The sequence below is a fragment of the Rhinopithecus roxellana genome, chromosome 12 (assembly GCF_007565055.1).
Source record: "Rhinopithecus roxellana isolate Shanxi Qingling chromosome 12, ASM756505v1, whole genome shotgun sequence".
NCBI lineage: Eukaryota > Metazoa > Chordata > Mammalia > Primates > Cercopithecidae > Rhinopithecus > Rhinopithecus roxellana.
The window spans coordinates 57768784-57788716 of record NC_044560.1 but is presented as its reverse complement, the minus strand read 5'-3'; the positions used below and the strand labels follow the sequence as shown (position 1 = coordinate 57788716).

At 34.7% G+C, this 19933-nt stretch overlaps 1 protein-coding gene across 1 annotated transcript; it reads left to right on the top strand.

The window, feature by feature from the left end:
- Positions 1 to 6056: 6056 nt before the first annotated feature.
- Positions 6057 to 18913, top strand: ASB17 (ankyrin repeat and SOCS box containing 17). Its single transcript, XM_010368602.1, has 3 exons — positions 6057 to 6597; positions 16297 to 16576; positions 18628 to 18913. Exons 1-3 carry the CDS (start codon positions 6197 to 6199, stop codon positions 18832 to 18834), a joined length of 888 nt encoding a protein of 295 aa, XP_010366904.1. The 5' UTR covers positions 6057 to 6196; the 3' UTR covers positions 18835 to 18913.
- Positions 18914 to 19933: the final 1020 nt, after the last annotated feature.

Sequence of the window (19933 nt, the reverse complement as noted above, 5' to 3'; positions counted from 1 at the left end):
TAAAAAGAGCAGTACCATATGATCCAGCAGCAGTTCCACTTCTGGATATTTATATAAAAGAATTGAAAAGAGTTTCTCAACAAGATATTTCCACTCCCATGTTTGTGGCAGTATTATCTACAATAGTCAAGGGGTAGAAACAGCCTAAATATCCACCTACAGATGAATGGATAAAGAAAATGTGCCACATATATACAACAGAATATTACTCAGCCTTATAAAAGAAGTAAATCCTGCCATATGCCATAATATAAATGAACCTTGAGGAATTATGCTAAGTGACATAAGCCAGAGAAGAAGAAATGCTGCATGATTCCACTTATGGAAGGTAGCTAAAGTAGTCAAACTCAACAAAGCAGAAAGTAAAATGATAATTTCCGGGGGCTGGGGAGGAAGGAATGGGAAGTTTCTAATCAATGAGCATACAGTTTTTGTCATGCAAAATGAAAAAGTCCTAGATACTTGCATACACTTAAAAGTTTGGAAGAGGGGAGATTTTATGTTATTTGTTTCTTTGACCACAATACAAGATAAGGGGAAAATGACACCTAAGTGGCAGAGGTGACATTCTCCTGAGGAAGAGAGAAGATAAGAACCTTGCATTCTTACTTGGGTAAAATACCACATGATTTCCACACATAAAGTGAAGTCTGGATTTTAATGTACTTCTGATGATATTTTCTACCTTAAATGTGTTTATCTCAAAGAAACTTGCATAGCTCAATAGAAGAGTGACAAACAATAAAAGAATCTGTTAATAGCTTTTAGGTATTCATAATCCTAGAATATCTAGCATGGTGAGACTTTTAAGTATAAATTAAAAAGATTAGACCTTTGATTTTGTTTTTAAAGGGTTAAAATTTCACATATGTTTTTACGATTTTCTGCAAGTAATCATATTTCCAATATGCTCAATATGAGTCACCTGTGTGTTTATTTTTAAAATTTAACTGTAATACTAGATATTTTGTGGTTTCTGCCTTTTTTGGCCACAACTGACTAGCCTGAGGGGTAGACATGGTCCCAAGGAAAACTCACATAAAAGTTGGCCAAGGCTATGTCTTAAAATAGCCTAACTCAAAAATTGAGTTAAAATTAAGTTTAAAGATTGTGTTACAAATTTGAGTAGATACTGTGAGGTAGAGACAAGTCTACCCATTGTAGCTCTGTGCAAGCCAAAGTTCTGAGGGAACCAAAATTATGAGTCTAAGTGTTTCCTGAGGGTTGTCTCAATTCATGAATAGAACAGTAAAAATCCAGTTTGCCATGTATCTTAAGATATTTTGTAAAGCTGACATTGAGGTATTAAAATATATTCAAGGCATCATATAATATGTACATGGAAATGGATACTCTGCCTTTGGAAATACACACTGATCCTACCCAAACATCAAAAATCAGGAAATTCCTCTTCTCTCAAATGTATTTTTGCTTTGTATTTTCTTTTAAATACATGCATCAATACTAGACATGAATGGTATTGAGAATGGCCAAGCCTGGTAAAAGGGCTAATGCAAGCTGAGTATCCCAATCCAAAATGCTTGGGATCAGAGTGTTTCAGATTTTGAATTTGTTTCAAACTTTGGAATTTTTACATACATATACATAATGAGATATCTTGGGAATGAGATCCAAGTTTAAACATGAAATTCATTTATGTTCCATATACATTTTATATATATAGCCTAAAGTTAAATTTATACAATATTAAAATAATTTTATGCATGAAACGAAGTTTGTGTATGTTGAATCATCAGAAAGCAAACATGTCAGGTGTGGAATTTTCCACTTTTGATGTCACATCAGAGCCACAAAAGTTTCAAATCTTGGAGCATTTTGGATTTTGGATTTTCAGATTAGGGATGCTCAACCTGTGTAAATTTTATAGAGTAGATAGAATAGAACTTCTACAAGCTTAATTTTATATAATTATGTAACAACTATACTACTGAATCCATCAAAGTCATTCTTATCTACTGATATTTGTTTTGTAGTTTGCTGAGACTATACAAACCTGTCACTCATCTATGACTTACCTATAAATCCCATTTCTGGAGAAAGTGCTTAGCTGGTCAACTTTGTCCTTGGCATCTCTCCTTAGGTAGGTGACTACCTCAGTTGTCTAGCGCTGTTGTGCTACACCTTTTATACTTTCCTAATTTGTAAATCAATGCACTCAGATTTTCCTGATATGCTTCCCTCTTATTAATAAAATGTAGCTGCACCGAGCCAGGTTAGAGGCTTAGGAATACAATCAAAACAAATTACTTCAAGCATTAGTTAGTAATAATGATTTCAAGTATAACAACTAGGTCTGAAATGCCCTAACATAAAAGAGTAAATGAGTAGAAATTTCAGGCAGCATTTGGGACCTATATAGCTTTTGGCCTACTTACAACACATAAAGGCCAACATTCAATCTATGTTTAGGTTATGCAATCTTAAGTACTGAAAAGCCCAGGTAAGATATTTAGTTGAAACTCATTATTTCTCAATCATTAGCATATAATGTATGAAATATGTATGTAACATTTTTCTTTCTTTAAGTCAGGACATTTATTAAAGCATGGAATGTATTTCAGTGCCATTAGACTTCTAATTATTTTACTGAGGGCTTTCTACAAATATGAAATGTATAAGATATACTCTAGCATAGATGTTACAGCTATACCAAAGTTTGAAGGCAGCTGAACGCAAAGAACATGAACTGTGGATACAACTTTGGTTCAAATCACTGCCACTCACTAGCTGCATGATCTTGGGCAAGTGGCTTAACCAATCTAAACCTCAGATTCCTCAACCATAAAATGGGTAAAATAAAACAAATTATGATGATTAAATGAGAAAAAAGCATATAAAGCACCCACCTAGTACAATGTAAGTACTCAAGATCTTCGTACATGTTAGCTAGTGTTATTAATTAGTAGGTTGTCTACTGTATGTATTTTTGATGTTTATATTAGCAGTGAAAATAACTTTAAAAATATATATTTTTTTGAGGCAGAGTCTCACTCTGTCACCTGGTCTGGCATGCAATGGTACGATCTTGGCTCACTGCAACCTCCGCATCCTGGGTTCAAGTCATTCTCCTGCCTCAGCCTCCCGAGTAGCTGGGATTACAGGTGCACACCACCACACCTAGCTAATTTTTTTGTATTTTTAATAGAGACAGGGTTTCATCATGTTAGCCAGGCTGTTCTCAAACTCCTGACCTCAAGTGATCTGCCTATCTTGGCCTTCCAAAATCCTAGGATTACAGGCGTGAGCCACTGTGCCCGGCCAACTTTTTAAGAATTTTAAAGAACTAATACAGCAACAGCTTTGACTTACTATGTTATAGTTATTATTTTCAAAGTGAGCATGACTTGTTTCTTGCAATTAAAAAAATACACACTGATATTCAAATTATCAAGAAAGTATAAGGAAAAAAGAGAAAAAATCACTTGAGTTTTCATATCCACAGATTTACATTAATATTACTTTAATGTATATTCTGAATACTTTTTTTCCAAAAGCAGGATTAACCTACTATCTATCTTCTGCTTTTGGACATACAATTCTAGAACTCTTGTTTCATGACTGCACTTCATAAACTAGCCATAGTAAGGTAGCTCACTTTGGAGAACCTGGGGAGAGTAGAGAGAAAGTCTCTAACCCTATTTTCTTTGGGTTCAAATTCCAGCTTTATCACTTACTAGATAAATGATCTTGGCAAAGATACTTAAGCTGTATATCTCAGCTTCCTTATCTGTGAAGTAAAAATTAAAGGAGTTAATATATAAAGCACTTAAAACAGTACCTGATATGTAACAAGTAGGACACAGAGTTAGCATGTATGACCATATATGGTCATACAAAGGTAATAATACTACATTGTTATAAAAATAAAAAGTAACTCATAGAGCAAGACATGTGTAATGTTATCCTATTTGTATAAGAATGACAATTTTTTTTCAGATTAGGTATCTGTACTCTTTTTTTAAACAAGACAAAATTTTATACACACATAAGCAAAAACATTTGAAAGGCTATACAAAAAACTGCTAGCATGATTATCTCAGGGAGGAATTGTTGCTGGCTCTGTAATGTTTCAACTTTTTATAAGTTTTATGTATTGTATTAAGAAAGCAGTAAAACAGTTTAATTAAAAAAAAGAAAAAGTGAAAGAAAACAACGAAACTTGGTTTTTAGAACGATGACAATATGTAGTTAGTTTAATTAGGTTGTCCAGCTGGGAAAAGACACTTTAGAGTTTACAAAATAAAATGCAATATTAGTAGATGCATATTACAGTAAATCTAAAGGCATAATTTTTTCTTACTAAAGAGACATCATTCACGATTTGAAGAAAAATATGCAAAAGGAAAAAGAATATATTTAATTACCTTTAAAAACGCTAATACATACACCCAAGGTTGGTAAGACTGATCACTCTGTGAATGGTATAAAAAGGTGGCTGAAACATTAACTACAGAATAATGATAAAAACAACCATAACATCTTTCCCCTTTATTGTGTGGAGCAAGGACACCATATCAAGCTTGACGTACCTTTAATGCCCAAATTGTATACATTCTGCCTGGTTTATAGTGAATAATTTCTGTAAAATTTAAAATTCTAAAAAATGGTCTGACGTAGTGGCTCACGTCTGTAATCCCAACACTTTGAGAGGCCAAGACAGGCAGATCACGAGGTCAGGAGTTCGAGGCCAGCCTGGCAAACATGGTGAAATCCCGTCTCTACTAAAATACAAAAATTATCTGGGCGTGGTGGTGCGCACCTGTAATCCAAGCTGCTCAGGAGGCTGAGGCAGGAGAATTGCTTGAACCCAAGAGACAAAGTCTGTAGTAAGCTGAGATCACACCATTGCATTCCAGCTGCGGCAATAGAGTGAGACACTCTATTGTCTCAACAACAACAAAAAAAATCTAAAACAAAGTCTTTAAATTTTGGTTAATATTGTATGACATTCTTTCTCTTTGGGAATGAATATATTGGCAAGCTACTTAACCTATGTAAGCCTTAGTTAGGCACAGTGCCTCAAGCCTGTAATCCTAGCACTTTGGGAGGCTGAGGCAGGGGGATCACTTAAGCTCGGGAATTCAAGAACAGCCTGGCCAACATGGCATAACTCTGTTTCTACAAAACATACAAAAATTAGCTGGGCATGGCGGTGCATGCCTGTAGTCCCAGTTGTTTGGGAAGCTGAGGTGAGAGAAAGCTTGAGCCCAGGAGGTCAAGGACGCAGTGAGCCATGATCATACCACTGCACTCCAGCCTGGGTGACAGGGTGAGACCCTGTCTCAAAAAACAAAAAACAACAAAAAAATTATCTGTGTAAGCCTCAATTTCCTCAACTATAAGATAGGGGAAATAATTGGTGAGGATTGAGAGCATACAGTATTCATGCAGAATATGAGAACAACACTTGAATTTATTCACTCTAGCAATCATTGTCTGCTTACATAATAGCCTACAAAGGATAATCTGTTTATTACTATTATGTAGTCTACTGAAGAAACATGCAGAACTTGAGAAACAATGCAGACTACCCTGAACTGAATTCTTAGAAAATTAAATATACTGCCGGGCGCGGTGGCTCAAGCCTGTAATTCCAGCACTTTGGGAGGCCGAGACGGGCGGATCACGAGGTCAGGAGATCGAGACCATCCTGGCTAACACGGTGAAACCCCGTCTCTACTAAAAAATACAAAAAATCTAGCCGGGCGAGGTGGCGGGCGCCTGTAGTCCCAGCTACTCCGGAGGCTGAGGCAGGAGAATGGCGGGAACCCGGGAGGCGGAGCTTGCAGTGAGCTGAGATCCGGCCACTGCACTCCAGCCCCGGTGACAGAGCGAGACTCCGTCTCAAAAAAAAAAAAAAAGAAAAAGAAAATTAAATATACTGTATCTTAGCTTTCACGTTTGCCATTTCTGTCCAATATGTCTCTTTCAAATGTCACCAGTTACATATAATATCCCCTCTGACTTAGGCTGGTGACCTCTACCTATTGTGGAGGAATCTCCACCTATTGTGATGTCATCCAGTACTTTGTGGTAATATTTATTTTTTCTGGTTACAGTTTAAAGGGCACTTCTGTTTGTGGAGTAAAGCCTACCACATTATCAAAATATGTAACTGGAGGATTACAGTATGCTTACCTCTGATTTTATTTCTATACTGCTGCTATAAGTAACAATGAGTAAATCTACTAAATTATGTCGTAAGACTTCTTGTCCAAGGAGCAATGTATTCTGCAATCTCCTTGACAAAATTGTTAAAAGACCCTCCTTACAGTTTTTGGGTCAGTGGGGATATCACTGTTATGAACCAAGGATTTACAGATCACTGGCAAAAATTCTGAGATATGTGGACTTGGATGGTTTTGACGCACTACTCACAGATTACATTGCATTTGTGGAAAAATCAGGATACCGTTTTGAAGTAAGTTTTAACCTCGACTTTACTGAAATATGTGTGAATACAATTCTGTACTGGGTTTTTGCCAGAAAAGGTAATCCTGACTTTGTGGAATTGCTTCTCAAGAAGACAAAAGACTATGTTCAAGACAGAAGTTGTAACCTGGCACTGATATGGAGGTAATAATCTCATATGTTTTCACTATAGAACAAGAAAATTTATCTTTAAGAGAGTAGAGTGCTTCTTTTTTCTAAAATTAACATGTATAGTGGCTATATGTGAAGTAAGGAATTCTCACCTAATTGCTTGACCAGTTGTTCACTCCTTCACTCTTTCATTATGTATTGCATTTTAATTTATATGTAAATTATTATGCACTAATAAATCATTAGTGATTCTGCTCTACACAGCTTACACGTTAGTGCTAAACAACATGTTTCTCTAACTAAACAGAGACACTATATTGTGTAATACTATGATCTCCTATTTCTGAGAATCCTGAGGTTTTATATTTGTATATGTTTATAAGCTGACTTTCAAAGTACAATTGGGAATATGCACACATATTCACATAGTAATACTTATGAAACACAAGAGTTCCCTATTTGTGTGTTAAACATTGATAAATTGGACTCCAAATTCTCCAAATTTGAGCACAATGAAGGTCAAGTACCTGATGCTATCGATAATAGAATCAAATTTTTATTGTCTTCACATGTCAATTTACCTAATGCATACTACTGAGGATCTTAGGAAAGTAAAATCTCCAATGTATCCTCTTTGTAGAGCCTGTAATATAGATTTTAAAGTTACTTAGTTTGCACTAACTTTAATTTATTCTTTGGTTTTAGATATTCATCTGAATAAAACATTCATGTGTTCATTCAACAAAATATTTATTAATCATATTATTATGTATGCAGCTCTGTACTAGGTGCAATGATAAATGCATGTATGCAATGAAAAACAAAATTGACAAGATCAGTTAAAGACTAAACCAATTTAGATTCTGCCTAAAGCAGAGTTTTTCCTTGATCGTGTATCCTATGGTACTGGAGAACCACTGGATTTCATTACTTAATGATTACTAAAGTACATGAACTGATAGCTGTGGTTTGGAAACAACAATAAACAAAACTACCACATAGTACTTTGTGTTTTAAGTAACTATTATATTTGTAACTACAGCAGAGATCAGCAAATCTTCTAAAGCTAACTGTCACTAGCTGGGCTAAAAAGTGCCTGTCTATAGCCCTGGAAGGCCCATGGGAAAGAAAAATTGAGTCAAACAGAGGGAGAGAGAATAAATTTTTTAAAATTAAAAATGGAAGCAGAGAGGAGAAAGCTGTAAGGAAAATGAAACAGAGAAACACAGTGGAACATGATAGAGTGCTATTAACAACTGTCTTAAGACAGGTTTAAAATTAATAAATTTCAGCTTAGATGCATCCACAAAGTAAAACCCATTACAGGCCAATTCTATGGATCGCAACATCATTTGGACTTTTCAGAATCATAGAATTTTAAATTTGGATGGAGCCTAACAATTCATTAGCAGACCCTTACCCTGGACAGCAACCCTCTGTAGGGCATCACTGGTTGATGCTCACTGGTCTCTTCTTAAACAATTCTAGTAGTAGTGAGTTAACTATTTCCCGAGGTAAACCATTCCTTTGCCTTGGGGTCCTTGTTTTTCCTAGTGTTATATATATAGTTATATATATAGTTATACATATATATGCATGTTATACATAGTTATATATGTTTTATATATATAAAACTAAAAAATATATCTAGTTATATAAATATATAAATATAACTAGTCATAATAGTTATATAACTATATAAGTAGTTGTATATATAACTGTTTGAATATATATAATATATATAGTCACATGACTTTAAATACGATATATATGCCAATGACTCTCAAATCTTTATCCCCAGTGTTGACTTTGCCTCTGAGCTCTGAACTCCTTCTATATTTAATTAATTGACATTGCCACATGGCATCTCAAACTGAATAGAAACAAAGCAGAATACTGATCTAACGCACCCCCCTTTCTGCCAACCTTTTCCTTCCCCAGAATTCCCCCAACCCCCGATTAACAGTACCTGCTTCTCTACCACGTGGCTCAAGGCAGAAATCTAGGATTTATTCTTGATTATTTCCTTTGCTTCAACACATCAGTAAGTCCTTTTATCTCCAAAACATATCCCAATCATTTCTATTTCTTTTCATCTCCTTTCATCTCTTCCATTTCCTTTCATCTCTTCCATTTCAAATCTAGGTGAACCCACCATCACCTCTTGCATAGAAAACTGCAGTAGACTCTTAAAGAGTCATCCAGCTTCCACTCTTCCCTGTCAACTCCTGTAATCTGTTATTGACTCAGAAGCCTGAGTGACCTTTTAAAAACACAAAATGGCTCATATCAACCATAGTTAAAATCCTCCAGTTTTTCCACTACAATGATTTTATACAAGGGGTATAGAATTCAAATAATACCACTTTTTAAAAAAACCCTACATGAAAGTTCACTCTGTATTTCTCCCAAACCCAATCTCATATTCTCTCCCTTTTGAACACTATATTCCAGCCACACAAACCTTTCTGTTTCTTGAACATCTTCAAGTTCATTCCTGCCATAAGGCCTCATAATACTGTTCCCTCTGTCCGAAAATCTATTCACTTGGGTCTTCCTCCTCATCAGCTGGGTCACAGTATAAATATCATCTTCTCAAAGAGGCCTTTCCTACTCACACAATCTAAAGAAGCCACTCAGTCATTATATTACTTTATTTTAATGTTCTGCACCTGCTGATCACTGACCTGTTTATCTACTGTTGTTCCTTTTTTCATTGGTTTGCTCACAATCTATCCTCATGGATAGAGTGTGTAGAACTATGTCAGATACATAGCAACTGCTCAATCAGGATTTTGTTGAGTGACTAAGTGAATTTTGAAACAGTTTTATTTGATTCTTCTTTCCTGTACTGCACTGAAGTCTTGCATTTCTCCAACCCTGCCCCTGTAGCTATAAAGATCAGTCTGTTAACTCTTTTCTACACAAAAACTTCTCAAATATTTGAACACATCTATTATGTCCTCATAATGAATACCCCATATTTCCTATTATCTGTTGTTCTTTACTTTGACAACATCATTCTTTGGTCATCCTCCCTTGTTTACACTCTAATTTGATAATTTCCCTATTATATCTCCCTGGAGGAGAGGGGATAGAATTAACAAGGGAAAGAAACTTAAGTTTGTTCATTTTCACCACAAACCTGCAAAAATCATCTAAATGCCACAGTGACAGATTGTAGGTGGCTAAAGGGAGAAGATGTCATTCCATTCAAATAACAATAATAAATATTAAGCATTTTCTAAGTGCCAGACACTATGTTATTTATTGGGGAATACAAAAACAAAGTAGACATATTTCCTGATTTTAGAGAGCTCATATACTAGTAAGTGAGGCATAAATGTAAACAGCAATTATAAACACACTCTAGGTACAAAATAGAAGCATGTACAGGTAGAGAGAGCAGAGAAGGAAATTGTTAACACCATTAGAGAGGAGTAGGTATCTGAGAAGGCTCAATAGAATAGGTGATGTCTTAAACTGATTTTTAAAAGATAGCAAAGAGTTTTTTCTTTCTTTCTCTTCATGACAAGTAGTCTATATAGAAGGAGGATGACTGAAACTAAGGGAGATACAAACAATATTGTTGTATCCTATGACTAAAAGCAGTTTAGTAATAGCTAGAGAGTGAGATAGGAATCAGGTAGTAAGAGAAATGAAGACTGGAATTGAAAGAAGGAAGGATTTTGTAGGCCAGACTGAGGAACATGAAATTTACACCATGAATAATGCCTGGCCAGTGAAAGTCAACTTGTGGAATTAAAAAGATTCATCAGCCCCATTTGAAGACTGGATTTTGGGAAAACAGGCTGCAGCTACGGCAGAGAAACCAGTTAGTAGACTACTCAAGCACTCCAAGTATAATGTTCTATGCAGGAAGAGTTGGGGGAAAGTGATCTAATTTTTTTAAAGGAAGGTGGTTAGAGAAGATCCTTGAGGCTGAATTTGCATAGCATGCAAAGTGTATGTACTTAGTTTGCATGTGTATTTATAATAGTTTTGAGGGGAGAACTAATTCTGCTCGGCCAACATCCCTCCCAACTTCTGGTCGCCCTTTGATACTACAACTGCTCAGGTAAATTATAATGAGAACTTAAACTAAAACAGTAGCAGTGGGAGAAAGGAGAGAGATTTTTAGACAGAATAACAAGACATGGTAAGTGATCAGAATTGGAAGATCTAAAAGAAGAAAGAGTTAAACTTCAGATTTCTAAATTTTGAGAGTGGTTGAAAGTTGTATTAGTTTCCTGTTGCTGCTGCAACAAATTGCCACAAACTTAGTGTCTTAAAACAACACAAATTTATAGTTTAGTTCTTATAGTTCCAGAGTTCAAAAGTCCAAAATAAGTCTTATAGAGCTAAATCAAATTGTTAGTAGGCCTGGTCCTTTATGGAGGTTTTAGGGAAGAATCTATTTCCTTGCCTTTGCCAGCTTTCAGAGGCCATCTATCCTTGGCTGATGGCCTCTTCATCTTCGAAGCTAGCACTGTAATGTCATAATATCTTATTCATTGACTCTGCTTCCAACATTCCCTGTACTTATAAGGACTCTTGCAATTACATTGGGCACACCTAGTTAATCTCCCACCTCAAGATCTTCATCATATCTGCAAAATCCTATTTGCCATACTGAGGGGCTATTATTCAGCCCACCAAAATGGTCATACCACAAACTTATCAAGGTAAAATATTTTTTAAAAACCTATAAAATCAGTTTTGGACACATGAGTTTGCACTGCCTAATGGATATCGAGGTAGAGATGTGCAGTACATGGCTAGATATACAGTGCCATCCTTAATCTTCTCTTACATCTCACATCTATGTTAGGATATCTGTTGGTTCTACCTGCAAATAATATACAGCATCTGGCTATCTCCACTACTATTTCCAAGCTAAGTGATTTCCTTCCTTCTTTAACAAAGTCTCAACAAAGGGCAGATAACATTACTCTTCTATTCAAAACCTCCATCCCGAGGGGAACATCACACACCGGGGCCTATCATGGGGAGGGGGGAGGGGGGAGGGATTGCACTGGGGAGTTATACATGATATAAATGATGAATTGATGGGTGCTGATGAGTTGATGGGTGCAGCACACCAACATGGCACAAATATACATATGTAACAAACCTGCACGTTATGCACATGTACCCTAGAACTTAAAGTATAATAAAAAATAAACAAAAAAAAAAGAAAGTGACCTAATAGTTGAGGAAATAAGTGAACATGAACATGTCATTAAAGAAACTTATTATCTAGTGAGAAGGGGGGGTTTGACAGATCACAATTGACAGCAATTTCTAGAAAAAAATGAAACAATTCCATATTTATATCAAAAATTAGAACTACTTACTAATATGTATGTGTTATATGTATATATGCATGGAACTATTCTCTAAATACTGTTCTGCCACTTTTTTCACTAAAAAATATAGCTTTAATAAAATTTCATGTCACAAAAAAAAAAAAAAAAACCCTCCAGTGACTTGTCATTTTGGTTTAGAGTAAAAGGTGAGGTTCTTACAGTGATTCTTAAGGCTCTAAATAACGTGGCATCCCATTACCTCTGCCCTCTTTCAGCCACACTGGTTCCCTTATTCTTCCTTCATCACGCCAGGCACACTGTCCCGCGATAGGGCCCTGAAATATCCAAATGCTTAACTTCCTCACCTCCTTCTGGTCTTTGTTCAAATGCCACTTTTCAATGATGTACTCTTCCATCATCTTATTTAATATTTAAAGATGCCCTGACTGTACCCGCCCACAGCATATCCATATTTCTTATTCTGCTCGACTTATTCTTTTTTCCAAGCACTCATCACCTTCTAACATAAAATGTGCTTGTTTACTATGTTCATGCTATATTGTTGTTAATCACTGTAATATAAGCAAGAGAGTAGGGATCTTCATTTTGTTTCCTGATATATCCCAAGCACCTAAAACAGTTCCTGGCATATAGTATGCATTCAATATTTGTTGAAATAAATAAATGGACAGGGACTGAAGTTATGATCATAAATGAAATTGCCTGGGAACAGTCAAATAAAATTGGTCTAAAGGCCATGCATATTTACTTAGATGTCGAGGGCAGAGGAAGAGGAGCCAGTGAAAGACAGTTGAGGAGAAATAGCCAAAGAGATAAATGGGTAACTTGGAGAGACTAGCCCAACTGAGTAAAAGGAAAACATAGTTTTAAGAAAGACAACTGTGTGAAATATCACACACACAAAATTATTCTGGAGAAGCACCTATCAAATTTTTCAGTTAGAAATTGAAGGAGAATGAGAAGGGAAAATATTAGAAATAATTATAGCTAAAAACTGAATCATTCTCTGCATGTCTATATGGAAATATTATGCCCCATTTCATAAGCATTATGACAGGTTTTCAGATACCAAGGGTTCAGTTCATTAACCTCACATTTAAAAACTAATTCTTGCTTTGCTTGCTATACTTCATCCATATAAGTACTGCTATAATTAACTGTCAGTACAGATTAAGCAAATTCTGGTTTACAGTAACATACTCTTTAAACATGAGGATTAATGATATGTCATTTGGGTACAGATTAGACTTTTAAATCTCATTTTAAAACTATTTGAGTTTTAGTCATGTTTTCAACATTTTTCAGTATTCATTCAGTATCTGCTAAAGGTAATGTCAATCTTAATATCTTAGAATCAACTAATATCTCAAAATCTTAATAATGACCACTTATGGTATATTTTGCCTCTGAGTCTCCAGAATTCCCATACTTATAAGGTTCTTAAGTCAAATATTTTCTTAAGAACAAGCAAGATGAATACATTAAATTGCCTTTGAAAAGTTTAAGTGATTACACATCAACAAAAATCTTGTTAGGCCTGAAAGCTACAGGATAAATTTAAGGAATTTTTTACTATCACATATATAGTCAAAATTTTCAGTAAAAAAAGTTCAATGAACAAATATTTGAGTGCCTAATATGGGCCAAGCATTGTTCTAGGCACTTAAATATGTAGTAGTCAACTAAGATGAAATTACTGTCTTTTAGGAGCTTACACTTTGGTAAATTGTTCTGCTTATCCATTTATTTTGAAGATGAGAAAATGAAAGTTTAGAGGTGTTAAATGAGTTTTCCAAAAGATACAAATTTAATGTGGGTAGGTACAAAGTGCCCTGAGGAGTGTGAGATATATCCGGATAATCAAAGAAGACTTCACGAAAGAGTTTATTAGACAAGGTCTCATAAAGATGAGTTAGACTTATCGCAGAATTGGGGGGGAAAAAAAAAGGCGGGGGAGAAGAACATATACAAAGCAAAGAAATGGGAAAGACCTGGATGCAGTGGCAGTTTGGGAAACTGCTTACTAATGATAGGTAACATAGATATGTAGTTTAGAAGTTCTCCATGTGTTGGAAGTATTTGTAAAAAAGATGAGATGCCCAGGACATTATTGGTCTGGAGATGATTCCACAAGAGAGAGAGGAAATAATACATATCCACAGTCATACATATGTACATACATATATATCCTCTCTCTCTTTCTATATGTGTGTGCATGTGTGTATATATATGTATATGTATGTATAGTGCCAGTGACAGAGTTATGACAAAAACCTACATCTTGATTTCTAAAATGCTACTTTGCACTACACTATTTTTTAAATTACAAAATCCTGGCATTTCAGAGTTTGGTGAAGCTTTGGAGATAAACTAGTTGGTCCAGTGACTTTCCAACTACACTTTTTGGAGACCTGAACGACGAACTAGTAGGGGTAAGGGCTCTAGGACTTCCACCAGAAAATCTCTTTTTTCTTAGTTTTGTCAGATTCTTCAAAAACAACTTGAAAAAAGCTCATCTATTACAAAACATTTATCTTCTATAGCTAGTTCTGGTATAGCAATCCTCCAATGCTGGTTTATGTTTGTGCCTAAAACATTCTTTCGAATCTTTTTATTGGAAAACACCTACTAATCTTTCAAATCTTAGTTTCTGGATAACCTATAGGAAATGGCTATTTCAGATAGAGTTAAGTACCTCTCCTCAGTGCTTCTATAGTACCCTGAGCATGCTTCTATCATTGTAATTATCACTTTGTATTGTATTTATACAATTTCTTGTGTTTTCCTTACTAGATGGTAATAGTCAAGAACTGTATCTTTCATCTCTGTGTATCTACTCCTTAGTACACTCTAGGCAAGCAAGTGTTAAACAAATTAGGTAATGAAGGAATGAGCAAATGAGTACATAAATGCTTGTGGAAACGGATGTAAAGAGGCCAACTTGCCCAACAATCACACAGCCAATTCAGAGTCAAACCTTGGAACCTAGAACACTTGTCTCTACTGTTTATACCATTATACCATGCTGCCTCCCATTTTACCTAAGTACTATATATGCAGTCTTAAAGTTCCCCTTTTTGCATAAGACTTTCCTTGCTCTGAGTAGTTGCCTAAAACCAGCATTTATGCTTCGTGTGCTGCCCTGCAGTATTTTATTAGGCCAGTCAAGAGAATTCCACAGAAAAAAATCATTAATAAAATTTCCCTTTCATTAGCCTAAAAACTATATTACTTGGTAAAATTACAGCTTGCTAACATAAAATCCCTTGTGGTCAACGACACTACAACAATATTTACTCTGACCAAAATAACAGCATAAAAGTCTATTAAATCAAACAACTGCAAGAAGTATATACCATTTTTAAAAATGAAGTTTTCATTTCCATCATAAAGGAAGAGAAATTTTTAAGTCTAGCCATCATGTGACACTCTAGGGAAAACAAGATTTCAGAGCAGACTCAAAATTTTACTCAAGAAGAAAAATTCTGCCCTTGAGGGACCTGATATGGTTCTCATAATTTACATTTCCTAAGCCCAACCAACTCTAATTTTATTAGAATGAAAAACATAGAATTAAGATAGTTGTATTTATTCCTTTCCTAATCTCCAAACTCAATTCAAGCTCATGTCTGGTACATGATCAAGAAGAACAAAAACAAAAAGATATGCAAATGACCACATAATTCTTTCTATTAATAAAGTTAAATCAAAAAATTCTGTCTTTCTTTTCCATTTTATTTTTTCCAGAGCTACATCAGTTTTGTAATACTGTCCTAAGCAGTATAGATTTCTCAACTAGAATTGCTATGACTAAAAGTAAACACTTTACATATATTATAAATTGGTTTTGTTTATTTTTACAATGTAAATGGGGTTTAAGTGTTTGGTAGGAGTTTTCTTTTAACTTTCAGTTTGGTCTAGATTCATAGAGTGGAAAACTCCTTTTAAGAAATATATAGGCTGGGGGCAGGGGCTCACGCCTGTAATCCCAGCACTTTGGGAGGCTGAGGCAGGCAGATCACCTGAGGTTGGGAGTTTGAGACCAGACTGACCAACATGCAGAAACGCTGTCTCTACTAAAAATACAAAATGAGCTGGGCATGGTTGCATATGCCTGTAATCCCAGCTACTCAAGAGGCTGAGGCAGGAGAATCGCTTGAACCCAGGAGGCAGAGGTTGAGATGAGCGGAGATCATGCCATTGCACTGCAGCCTGAGCAACAAGAGGGAAACTCCATCTCAAACAAAACAAACAAAACAAAAAAAAAGAAACATATAAAGTTACATTTAAGACATTTAACACTTAAGATAATACTATTATTTTCCCATTGCTAGAAAGATAAAGTATTTATCACATTTCTTAATTCTATATCCAATGAGTTTTTATTTTGTTTAATTCACAGAACTTTCACACCAGTATACTGTCCAAGTCCATTAAGTGGCATCACACCTCTCTTTTATGTAGCTCAGACAAGACAGTCTAATATCTTCAAAATACTACTGCAATATGGAATCTTAGAAAGAGAAAAAAACCCTATCAACATTGTCTTAACGATAGTACTCTACCCTTCAAGAGTAAGAGTAATGGTTGATCGTGAATTGGCTGACATCCATGAAGATGCCAAAACATGTTTGGTACTATGTTCCAGAGTGCTTTCTGTCATTTCAGTCAAGGAAATAAAGGTAAGAAAACTACTTAAAAAAAAAAATGGGCTCAAATATTAGTGAATCTTAAGATTAAACTGTAAAGGAAAGAATACAGTTAATTTTTAATTTACAGAATATGTCCAGTGACAGATCATTGAATATATATTAATAAAAATAATAGGGAAAATCTCAAACAGTCCTTTACTTCTTATGTTTTTAGAAATATGAAAGAAAATTAAATTGTATGTATAGTCCATTTTAGTATTAAGTAGATATATATTATATCCTAATTATATTTTTAAAACTGTTTAAGATGTCTTTGTCCTTTAAAAACTAAATAAAAAAATTTAACAGATCTCCTTTCCAACAGAATATTTCAAAATAAGGGTTACATTTCTCCCCACAAGTACAATCATATGTAAAAAAACAGATTTCTTCCATTCAAGTTCTCAAAGCAACATCAAGTATTATAAAAATATAAATAAAGGCTTAAAATATTTGTTCAAGTGAAAATATCTATCCCTCAGAAATGTGGAGACCTTCTTAATAATAAGGTTTCTGGAATAAATTAAATTTAGAGAAAACAATTAACAGCATATAGGGTACCCTGTCAAAATGAACTGCAAGTTTCAGCATCAAATTGAATTATGCCCATTAGTAGCAAGAAATAAGTCCATTTAATAGAGAGAAAGCTACCACTATAAATTTAAACCAATAAAATCAACAAGGAATCCAGTAGTTCCCCTAATCTTTAATGGTGTGACTTCAGAAATAAACTCGTAAGAGATATAACTCTACTATTTTTTCCTTTAATGCCTCAGCAGCGAATATGAATACCTGAGCCAACTGTAAGCAAAGCAAATTTATCAAATTATTTTGGCAGCCCATTTTTAAAACAATTTTTTTTTTTTGCATTTTCAGAAACTTGCTTGTTCTTGGTCCAGTATTAATTCTGCATAATTGTTACAGAACATATCAATTCTCAACCAGTTCCATGAATGCTGTTCCTGAGATACAACCCTAGTAGAAAAGCACTAGGATAGAGTGAGTTTACCAAAATCATCTGCCTAAGTGGCGAAAAATTTATAGCTGGGTTCCAATCAATTACAGTTTAATAAAGTAAAATAGCATTGAGCAAGAAGATAAAGAATAGCATTAAAACTGCTTAACGAACACTTTAAATGCCTCTGTTCTGCATTTCCACACTTCTCAGTAGGTTTCCCTATCGCAGCACATATATTTTATTATAAATATATGTTTACATATTTCTACCTCTACACCAGGAGTCTTGTAAGCACAGAGGCTGTGTCTGTTTTACCTACCCTAGCAATTATCTCAAGCACCTATCACAATGCTAAGCATATATTCTTTAATAGTTAAATAATTGAATAATGAATGCATTATATATGTAATAGATAAACAATAGTATCATGTAGCCTGTGGAGTATATGTTCTAGCAGAGAATATTTCTGTAATACAGCAATGTTTTTTCCTCCTAAGTCAATCTATTAACATTTTAACCTAAGATTAAATATTGTAAAAGATGCCTTTCTAAATCTTTAAAAGACATCTTTTCATTTGGACAGGCCTCCTGTCAGACTTTCTTGTGTAGGAAGCATTACTCTACAATGGTTGATATCACCTCGGAAACTTTTAGGACTTAATTGTCTGTGTCCAACCCCAGACTAGTTGAATCAGAATTTGTGGAGTAGGACCTGAGCACTGGTATTTTTTACAGTCTCCCAGATAACTCTATATGGCAAAGTTGACCATAACCACTCTTCAGGAAGAAGTTGATAAAATATAAGTACAATCCAACTAAAATTAAAAACTTGATTGGATTCATAGTTGTAAAAAAATTTTGCCTTGTGTCCTTAGACATATAGATTTTTTAAAGTTTATCCTTGTGAAAAAAAAAATGGGAATAAAATACTTGCCTCAAGTAAAAATGCTTTGGAAAAAAAGTTATAAGGGTTTTATAAATTGATGGTCTATTTTCTAAATTTAAATTAAAAACAAGTGTTAATAATTTGGACCAATCCAAATTACAAAACATTACAAAAGTAAAATATTTTGCTTTTCTTCAGACACAGCTGAGTTTAGGAAGACGTCCAATTATTTCAAATTGGTTTGATTACATTCCTTCAACAAGATACAAAGATCCATGTGAACTATTACATCTTTGCAGACTAACCATCAGGAATCAACTATTAACCAACAATATGCTACCAGATGGAATATTTTCACTTCTAATTCCTGCTCGTCTACAAAACTATCTGAATTTAGAAATCTAACATACGTCAATGTCCTCAGTTCCTTAACAATGCTTACCAATGTATGGCTTAGAAGTTAATAAAAATTAACTTCATGTAAGTTTTTATTGCATTGAACATTCATTTAGAAAATATATTTTCATACAACACCTTAATTGGATCACCTTTTAATCATTATGTGACTCTGCCCATTACCGTCTATAAATGTAATAAATTATATGCATTTTACACAACGAAAAATGAACTATTTTGATCCAAATTACACAAAAATGAAAATATCAGTTCAATCTGTATGTTCTTTCATCACGAAGAAACTTATCTAAAAAACAATAGAGTTTTCTCAGACAATTTTTTGGCTACTTTCTAAGTATTAGATTTTTTTCTCTACAACTATGTGCAAACATGAAACTTGGAAGACAGTTCTCTATGCATCTCTCTCATGTCTTTCCTGTCAGGAGAAGCAGCACTAATTTCCATTTATTATGGGCTAGCTTTTCAAGAATGTTTGTATAGTGAGCAGTTTGGGAGATAGAGATACTGTCTTCCTCTGGAGCAGAGAGCAGGTTTATTGTCTAGTATAAAAAAGTAATGTCTTCCTCTGAGGCAAAGGTTGAGCAAGTTTGCTTGAAATTCATTATAAAAGATTGGAATTTCCCAAGCTCAGAGCTCCTCAGCAATGACACAAATCTACTGTGTCCACATCTACTTGGACCACTCCATATCTTGGAGGGTGGATCTAAGTGGAATCGACACAAGCATGAATCTTATGCTACTTGCTAATGCCATTAGTAATAAAGTCCTTTGTTTCTAACCCAAGAATCTCTTGTCTTCTGACAGCAAGCATGAAGCTATGGCAGGCTAAACTGCTTGTTTGCAATTAGGGTAAAAATGTCAGACTCTTCACAGTTCCTGACAATGAGCATCTGTTCCCACCTTATCACTATATATTTTAGGACCTGTCTTAGTAAATTATGGCGGACAGTAGCAGATTCCACCGTCCACTCACAGTCTGGGTACTATCAAAGTGTGACAATTCACAGAAAGAGTGTTCACTCTGGTCCTGTACTAACATAAACTGTGTGAGTATTATTATTACAGTGTCTAAAGAACAGAATGTAAA